This window comes from Coregonus clupeaformis, unplaced genomic scaffold, assembly GCF_020615455.1.
Source record: "Coregonus clupeaformis isolate EN_2021a unplaced genomic scaffold, ASM2061545v1 scaf1241, whole genome shotgun sequence".
In the NCBI taxonomy this organism is placed as follows: domain Eukaryota; kingdom Metazoa; phylum Chordata; class Actinopteri; order Salmoniformes; family Salmonidae; genus Coregonus; species Coregonus clupeaformis.
Window position 1 is genome coordinate 127035 of NW_025534695.1, and position 9978 is coordinate 137012.

General features: G+C 48.4%; 1 protein-coding gene across 1 annotated transcript in view; it reads right to left on the minus strand.

Moving 5' to 3' along the window:
• Positions 1 to 7696, minus strand: part of LOC121535982 (protein FAM13A) — a 94638-nt gene extending 86942 nt beyond the window's left edge. The window contains exon 1 of the mRNA XM_041843231.2: positions 7394 to 7696. Within this exon, the coding sequence (XP_041699165.2) occupies positions 7394 to 7420 (27 nt within the window). The 5' untranslated portion in view covers positions 7421 to 7696. The remainder of the gene's footprint in view (positions 1 to 7393) is intronic.
• Positions 7697 to 9978: the final 2282 nt, after the last annotated feature.

The window sequence follows — 9978 nt, forward strand, 5'->3', positions numbered from 1 at the left end:
CGGCCTGTCCCTGCTCCACGCACCAAGCCTACGGGGTGCGTCGCCAGCCCAGCCCGGCCTGTCCCTGCTCCACGCACCAAGCCTACGGGGTGCGTCGCCAGCCCAGCCCGGCCTGTTCCTGCTCCACGCACCAAACCTACGGTGTGCGTCGCCAGCTCGGCCCGGCCTGTTCCTGCCACTCGCACCAAACCTACGGTGCGAGTCGTCAGCCTGGTCCAGCCTGTTCCTGCCACTCGCACCAAGCCAGGGGTGCGAGTCGTCAGCCTGGTCCAGAACGTTCCTGCTACTCGCACCAAGCCAGGGGTGCGAGTCGTCAGCCTGGTCCAGCCCGTTCCTGCTACTCGCACCAAGCCAGGGGAGCGAGTCGTCAGTCCGGTGAGGCCCGTTCCGGCTCCACGCACCAAGCCAGGGGTGCGAGTCGTCAGTCCGGTGAGGCCCGTTCCGGCTCACGCACCAAGCCAGGGGTGCGAGTCGTCAGTTCGGTGAGGCCCGTTCTGGCTCCACGCACAAAGCCAGGGGTGCGAGTCGTCAGCCCGGTCCGGCCAGTTGCTACTCCACGCACCAAGCCAGGGGTGCGCATCGTCAGCCCGGTCCGGTCCATTCCTGCTCCACGCACCAAGCCAGGGGTGTGTATCGTCAGCCCGGTTCGGCCAGGTGCTACTCCACGCACCAAGCCAGGGGTGCGCATCGTCAGCCCGGTCCGGTCCGTTCCTGCTCCACGCACCAAGCCAGGGGTGCGTGTCGTCAGTCCGGCTCCGGCCAGCGGGGCTAGACCGGACCAGGGCGCTATGGGGGGTTGATTGGAGGGTGGTGGGCAAGGCCGGAGCCAGAACCGCCGCCGAGGAGGTATGCCCACCCAGCCCTCCCTGTTTAGCTCTTATTGAGGCGCGGTCGCAGTCCGCGCCTTTAGGGGGGGGTACTGTCACACCCTGGCTCTGGGACTCTATTTGTTGAGCCAGGGTGTGTTTATTCTATGTGTTTTATTTCTATGTTGGGGGTTCTAGTTTGTCATTTTCTATGTTGGCCTGAGTGACTCCCAATCAGAGGCAACGAGTGTCAGCTGTTTGCTGGTTGTCTCTGATTGGGAGCCATATTTAAACTGTCGGTTTTCCTTTGTGTTTTGTGGGTTCTTGTTTCTAGTTGGTTGTGTTTAACCGTGTACTGTCACGTTACCGTCTTTTGTTGTTTTGATCACGTTTCGCTAATAAATGAGTATGTTTGCCTGCAACGCTGCGCCTTGGTCTACTCCTTACCCTGACGATCGTGACAACGGGCTGCCCCCAGGTGGTAAGGGTAGGTAACAACACATCTGCCACGCTGCTCCTCAACATGGAGGCCCCACAGGGGTGCGTGCTTAGTCCCCTCCTGTACTCCCTGTTCACCCACGACTGCGTGGCCAAGCAAGACTCCATCACCATCATTAAGTTTGCTGACGACACAACAGTGGTCGGCCTGATCACCGACAACGATGAGACAGCCTATAGGGAGGAGGTCAGAGACCTGGCCAAAGGTGCCAGGATAACAACCTCTCCCTCAACGTGGTCAAGACAAAGGAGATGATTGTGGACTACAGGAAAAGGAGGACTGAGCACGCCCCCATTTTCATCGGTCCTGGATGGCAGGGAAGCTTGGCCCCAGTGATGTACTGGGCCGTACGCACTACACTCTGTAGTGCCTTGTGGTCTGAGGCCGAGCAGTTGCCATACCAAGTGGTGATGCAACCAGTCAGGATGCTCTCGATGGTGCAGCTGTAGAACCTTTTGAGGATCTGAGGACCCATGCCAAATCTTTTCAGTCTCCTTAGGGGGAATAGGTTTTGTCTTCACGACTGTCTTGGTGTGCTTGGACCATGTTATTTTGTTGGTGATGTGGACACCAAGGAACTTGAAGCTCTCAATCATTGTATTATGTAGTTATTAACTAGTATTCAAGTGGCTTCATAAGAAGTATAGGTCCTTAAAAACATTCTTCATGAACCTGTTAATCTAGGTAAAAAAAGAACAATTATTACCCGTTCTATCTGGACACTTCTCATTTCTACTTAATGTGATTAAATATGAGTCTATGCGGGCACACAACACAGCAGCAAGCACAGCTGAACATAATGACAATACTACCACACCCTCCAGGCAAAAGCCATCACTACTCTGTCATAAAGAAAAGGGAAGCATTTAGCTATTACACTGATCTCTGCATATCCCCAAGCCATTCAACACTAGCCTGGTCCCAGATCTGTTTGTGCTCTCTTGCTATTGCAATGATCTCTGCATATCCCCAAGCCATTGAACACTAGCCTGGTCCCAGATCTGTTTGTGCTCTCTTGCTATTGGATCTCTGCATATCCCCAAGCCATTCAACACTAGCCTGGTCCCAGATCTGTTTGTGCTCTCTTGCTATTGCAATGATCTCTGCATATCCCCAAGCCATTCTACACTAGCCTGGTCCCAGATCTGTTTGTGCTATCTTGCCAACTCCTATGGTCAATGTCACCCACATCAGATCTGGGACCAGGCTAATTCAACACATCCATCCCACTCTAAGGCCTGATGTCACTTAACCATTTGTCTTCCACTGACTCAAACATACATCTATGATCTTAGCCTGGCTATTTGACACCCATCTCCCAGATGGTGCTTAGAGGGTTAAGGAGAGGGGAGCTGTACCATTGTAGATGCCATAGCATTAGGACCCCATGTACACACACAAACACGCGCACACACAAACCTTTGGGATCCCTTTGGGGTCCGGAGATGGCTCACACACACACACACACACACACACACACACACACACGCACAGCTTTAGGGGTTCACAGGTTCATTAGAGCAAGGCGCTAGCAGGTAGGAGTACTGTATAATAATCTCTCACAGTTTGACATTTTAATACTGAAGTTACACTTTCATCTTGACAGTGTGATTACACCTCACCTAGTGATGGCTGTCGAGGTGTTAGTGATGCATTACAGGATTATTCTATAATTGGTTACATATTCTGACGTTCTTTTCACTTACAAGGGAGGTTTTTGGGAATGAATTTAATTTATTTGAAATGAATGCAGAGATTTTATATGAGCTGTTTTATAAAGAGAATAATGAAATAGTAATGCATTATTCATTGCCAATTTCATCAATGTTTACAGGGAAACATTAGCAAAGCTAAGATTTGTTCTATAGAGCAGTGGTTCCCAAACTGTGTGGCAAGGGGTCGACGGGGGTGCAATTTCGAAATTGGGTAGTGCATCATCAGTTCCTCTTGTCATGTTAGTCTTTTCAGACCATAGAGAGCTATTTATAACTTGTCAGAAATGTCCAGATTAACTAGCCCATGTCAGCCAACGTTTTTTCATTTAGGTTTTTTAGCCCATAGATATTGTTGTAATTTGTTTGTCACTCAAATATCACATGAATACACATTAGACATAGCAAAATCTATAGCCGGCCATTCCCTCCCCGCCCATGAGTCTCCCGGTCGCGGCGACAGAGCCTGGATTCAAATCAGGATCTCTAGTGGCACAGTTTAGCACTGCGATGCAGTGCCTTAGACCACTGCGCCACTCAGGAGTACTATATAGAGTAGTATATCTCCAGTATATCTCCAGTATATCTCCAGTATGTCTCCAGTATATCTCCAGTATATCTCCAGTGTATCTCCAGTATATCTTCAGTATATTTCCAGTGTATCTTCAGTATATCTTCAGTATATCTCCAGTATATCTCCAGTATATCAAATTAAGTCCAATCAAATGTATTGGTCACATACACGTGTTTAGCAGATGTTATTGCGGGTGTTGTGAAATGCTTGTGTTTCTAGCCCGACAGTGCTGTAATATCTAACAAGTAATATCTAACAATTTCACAACATATACCCAATACACACAAATGTAAGTAAAGCAATGGAATTAAGAATATATAAATAAATATATGGACGAGCAATGTCAGAGCGGCATAAACTAAGATACAGTAGAATAGTATAGAATAGAATGCAGTATATACATATGAGATGAGTAGTGCAAGATATGTAAACATTATTAAAGTTAGTAGTGTTTCATTTCTTAAAGTGGCCAGTGATTTCAATAGGCAGCAGCAGCCTCTAATGTGCTAGTGAAGGCTATTTAGTCTGATGGCTTTGAGATAGAAGCTGTTTTTCAGTCTCTCGGTCCCAGCTTTGATGCACCTGTACTGACCTCGCCTTCTGGATGATAGCGGGGTGAACAGGCAGGGGCTCGGGTGGTTGTTGTCCTTGATTATCTTTTTGGCCTTCCTGTGGCATCGGGTGCTGTAGGTGTCCTGGAGGGCTGGTAGTTTGCCCTCCAGTATGTCTCCAGTATATCTCCAGTATATCTCCAGTATATCTCCAGTATGTCTCCAGTATATCTCCAGTATATCTCCAGTATATCTCTATAAGTTGGCTCAGTACTACAGTTGTAGTAGTATTTCAGTAGTGCTCCTGTGCAGGTGTTTAAGAGCTAAGCCTGTCTGAGCTACTCTGCCTGTCAGTGACACAAGCCGTTGCAAGCAGATGTCCCCTCAATCTGCACACACAGACGCACGCACACACACACGCGCACACATACACACACACTGGTGACTCACTGAGACAGTGACCTGGAGTAAGGGATACGTGTACTACTCACTCAGCTTACAAAGTGGCACAATCAAATGCAACTCATTTACCTCTCTCTGTCCCTCTCTCCCTCTCTCTCTCTTCCTCCCTCTCTTCCACCCTCATCTCTCTCTCAATTTCAATTTCAATTTAAGGGGCTTTATTGTCATGGGAAACATATGTTTACATGCCAAAGCAAGGGACATAGATAATAAACAAAAGTGAAATAAACAATAAAAAAATTAACAGTAAATATTACACTCACATAAGTTCCAAAATAATAAAGACATTTCAAATGTAATATTATGTCTATAGTCGCTCTGGATAAGAGCGTCTGCTAAATGACTAAAATGTAAATGTATATACAGTGTTGTAATGATGTGCAAATAGTTAAAGTACAAAAGGGAAAATAAATATAAATATTGGTTGTATTTACAATGGTGTTTGTTCTTCACTGGTTGCCCTTTTCTTGTGGCAACAGGTCACAAATCTTGCTGCTGTGATGGCACACTGTGGTATTTCACCCAATAGATATTGGGAGTTTATCAAAATTGGATTTGTTTTCGAATTCTTTGTGGGTCTGTGTAATCTGAGGGAAATATGTGTCTCTAATATGGTCATACATTTGGCAGGAGGTTAGGAAGTGCAGCTCAGCTTCTCTCTCTCTGTCCCTGCCTCTCCCCTCTCTCTGTCCCTCCCTCTCCCCCTCTCTCTGTCCCTCCCTCTCCCCCTCTCTCTGTCCCTCCCTCTCCCCCTCTCTCTGTCCCTCCCTCTCTCCCTCTCTCCCCCTCTCTCTCTCTCTCTCTCTCTCTCTCTGCTCTCTCTCTCTCTCTCTCTCTCTCTCTCTCTCTCTCTCTCTCTCTCTCTCTCTCTCTCTCTCTCTCTCTCTCTCTCTCTCTCTCTCTCTCTCTCTCTCTCTCTCTCTCTCTCTCTCTCTCTCTCTCTCTCTGTCCCCCCTCTCTCTCTCTCTCTCTCTCTCTCACACACACACACCACCTTTAATTAATTATCAGTGTAATGATTTGAATGATTATTATCCACTACTAGAATCTGTCAACTACATAGTACATACACATGAGAGGAAATGCATGCAAATACCTAATGGCCTCTAGCCTGCTACTCTATTGTTGACTAGACCAGTCTATTGTGATTAGCCCTATTAACCCCTTATCCCCTCCCCCCTCTTTCATCATCCCCCTCTCCTCTCCTCCCCTCCCCCCACCGGACCAGAGGGACATTATCTCACTGCTGCTACAACCTCTCTTGACACTGTGAAAGAATGGCTTCCTATAAACAACTGGAGGGCCGTGATAGTACAGATGAATGATGTTAATTTGATTACCCTGTTGCAGGATAACTTTCCTGCAATGCAGGACATTTAAAACTTGTAATGCATTTGAGGTTTAAAAAGGCTTCTGAAGTTTGTAATTTCCACTTTCAGACTTGACATTCCCTTACAAAAAATTATCCACATAATAATTCACATTTCCTGTTGCTGCAGGATTATTTTCCTGCTGTAGCAAACTGGCTCAAATTAAGATCCTACATCTGTAGCAACTGTTGTGCGTTGAAGAGAGTAGTCCATACACTCCTCAACTACTTGTGAACACTGGAGAAAGCATGCTTCTTTTAAAGTCCACCATTACTCCTAAGTGTCTAAATGGGATGCAAGAGCCTATTCTCATTCACATAGCTCTTAGCAGATAAAGAAATTGTGGTGATTTTGCACAAAGAGCGTTCAGACCACACGGAAGTTTAGCTACCTCCTTAACTGACTCACATAGGGGGATAGCATGCCCTAGCATGCTCCCTTTTCTTCCCTCACCCTCTCTTTCCCTCTATCTCTCCCCCTCTCCCCCAATGTGGGTGGCCGTAGGAGCAACTGGTGTGGAGGCACCACAGGAAGAACAGTCCTAGAAGTATCAACAGCTGCTCAACTAGAAGTCGCTAGTAGTGACTAGCTAGTATCACAGACTTCATACTATGGGTAGTTGTTGTCCTTATAAGGCATGTAATCCTGAGACTATTGAGGGAATGGACTCGGGTTTACTCATAACATTCCTCAAATGTTCCTAGTGCGAGATGGATTTTATTTTAGGAGTTTGTCATAACGACTTTCATTACAGACTCACATTTAAAAACGGAGTCACTGGACCATTGCTTAGGAACATAGACCCAGGTAGAGTGAGTTGGCATAAAGGTAGCACTGTTCTAGTCATGCTGCCATGATGCCATCCCTACTGGGTTAATGTGTTGTAGCCTATTAGGGAAGTCTGACTCAGAATTACGTGATGTCAAGTAAGAGTTACCAGGGAGAGAAAAGCTTGGTCTGCCCACTGAACACATAGTGCTGGAGAACGTACTTCACCTTCAGTAAACACATGTTGTCCCTGTTACTCTGAGGGGTGTTTGTGTTCAGTAGCCTAAATAAAGTTATTTTGAATGTGGAGGGAGATGTAGAGAGAGAGGAAAGTGTTTCAGTGCCAGGAAGAAACAGACTGCAGGACTGTGACAGCTAGAAGACATTTTAAAAAGACTCTCTCTGTGCCCAGACTGATGTAAAAGGCAACTCTCGCTGTCACACACACACACACACACACACACACACACACACACACACACACACACACACACACACACACACAAACAATCACAAAAGAGTGTGTAGCCTATGGCTGAATGAACTGTAAGAGTGTCCGTTATACTTCCGTAAAGCCCCTTCCCACTGAGATAGAAGCCCCTGTGCCTGCCGGCCGGGTCGGCTGAGGAAAAATGCTTTGTAGCTACTTACACAGATGGTGAGCGCTCCTGCCCCCATTCTCTCAGGGAAATGCCTTCAGTCTGCAGAAAAGAAGGATGAAGAAAAACTGCTATCCCCCCTCGTTCTCCTCCTCCTCCTCCTCCCTTCTTCTCCCTCTCTTCACTCTAGTCCCGGACACACACCGCCTAAACCTTGCCCAAAGCTGGCAAACCCTTTCACCCAGACTAGTGCCATCCAAAAGTCCCCAGTCAACAACGAAGATAATCCAAGGTAGAGTGAGGAACAATGGGTAAAGACTAGTCCACACAGGAGATTCCCTGCTTTACAACCCCCTGTTCTGAAACACAGATTAGTGGCTGGCTGTCTCCTCCTGGGCTGAAATCTGAGCCCTGCGCTCTCATTGGCTGAGCGGATGGGTCATGTGACTAAAGGAATAGAACTTTGAAGAGTCTGCCTGTAGGATTTGGCTGAGTCAGAAGGGAGAATGGATGACAGTATACTAAGTTTGGGAGGAAAGGGGGATTTGGATGTAAACTGCGTTTGAAGTTTAACATCCTACAACCACACAAAGATGATTTTATAAGCCTTGTAAGGTAATATGTAGGATCACATTAGTGTTATAGAAGTGGAAAAATATGCAAAATAAGGATTTTATTCGAAGATACAGAATGTAAGCAATTGCAACATGAAACATGATCACATTACTTACAATATTTCTACATGGTGAGAATATGAGTTTGATATACAGACATTATTCAGAAAGTATTCCCACAATCATCTGTACAGGTATACACAGTATAATCCTAATGTCCATAAGGTACTGTGGTGCTGGACTGTATTATACCTACTGGGGCAGCAGGTAGCCTAGCGGCTAAGAGCGTTGGGCCAGGTTCGAAACCCTGAGCTGACTAGGTGAAATACTGTATCAGTCGATGTGCCCCTTGTGCAAGGCACTTATTGCTCCTTTAAGTCGCTCTGGATAAGAGCCTCTGCTAAATGACTAAAATGTAAAATGTATTATGAAACCTCTTGGGGCCTGCAGTGTATAAATACTGTTGTGTTAAACCTTAATGAGTATAGAAGGTGGAAGTAGAAGCTGCCCTAACAGGATCAGATCATTTCCCACCTACCTAATAGATAGTGTTAAACTAATCTGATCCTAGATCTGTGGTAAGGTTCCAACTCCATCCCACACTATCCAACCTGACTGTCACGATCGTCTAAGGAAGCGGACCAAGGCGCAGCGTGTTGAGCGAACATGTTGACTTTATTAATTAAAGTTTCGAACTACAAACAAAAGACGACTCATGAAGTCCACGGTACACCGACCGAAACGGAACAAAAACCCACAACACCCAAAGGAAAACATACAGATAAATATGGCTCCCAATCAGAGATAACGAGCCGACAGCTGACACTCGTTACCTCCGATTGGGAGTCACATGACTACACAAGAACTAACCAAAACCACACACACCCAAATGAACACACCCTATTCCCAACCTCACCAAAACAAACCCCAACAACACGAATACACCCTGGCTCAAATACAAGTCCCGGAGCCAGAGTGTGACAGTACCCCCCCCTAAAGGCGCGGACTGCGACCGCGCCTCAACTAGGGCTAACCCAGGGAGGGCTGGGTGGGCATACCTCTTCGGCGGTGGTTCCGGCTCTGGTCGTGGTCCCCACCCCACCATAGTCACTACCCGCTTCCGTAGCCTCCTCCAACTGACCACCCTCCAACTTAACCCCACCGGATTAAGGGGCAGCACCGGACTAAGAGGCAGCACCGGACTAAGGGGCAGCACCGGACTAAGGGGCAGCACCAGGATAAGGGGCAGCACCAGGATAAGGGGCAGCACCGGACTAAGGGGCAGCACCGACTAAGGGGCAGGCACCGGACTGAATGGCGGATCCTGGCTGGCTGGCTCTGGCGGATCCTGGCTGGCTGGCGGATCCTGGCTGGACGGCTCTGGCGGATCCTGGCTGGACGGCTCATGGCTGGCTGACGGATCTGGCTGCTCATGGCTGGCTGACGGATCTGGCTGCTCATGGCTGGCTGACGGATCTGGCTGCTCATGGCTGGCTGACGGATCTGGCTGCTCATGGCTGGCTGACGGATCTGGCTGCTCATGGCTGGCTGAAGGCTCTGGCTGCTCATGGCTGGCGGAAGGCTCTGGCTGATCCTGTCTGGCGGAAGGCTCTGGCTGATCCTGTCTGGCGGAAGGCTCTGGCTGATCCTGTCTGGCGGAAGGCTCTGGCTGATCCTGTCTGGCGGAAGGCTCTGGCTGATCCTGTCTGGCGGAAGGCTCTGGCTGATCCTGTCTGGCGGAAGGCTCTGGCTGATCCTGTCTGGCGGAAGGCTCTGGCTGATCCTGTCTGGCGGAAGGCTCTGGCTGCTCCTGTCTGGCGGAAGGCTTTGGCTGCTCCTGTCTGGCGGAAGGCTCTAGCGGCTCCTGTCTGGCGGAAGGCTCTAGCGGCTCCCGGTCCTAGCGGACGGCTCTGAAGGCTCATGGCAGACGGGCGGCTTTGCAGGCTCAGTACAGACGGGCGGCTTATGCAGCGCTTGGCAGACGGGCAGTTCAGGCGCCGTTGGGCAGACGGGCAGTTCAGGC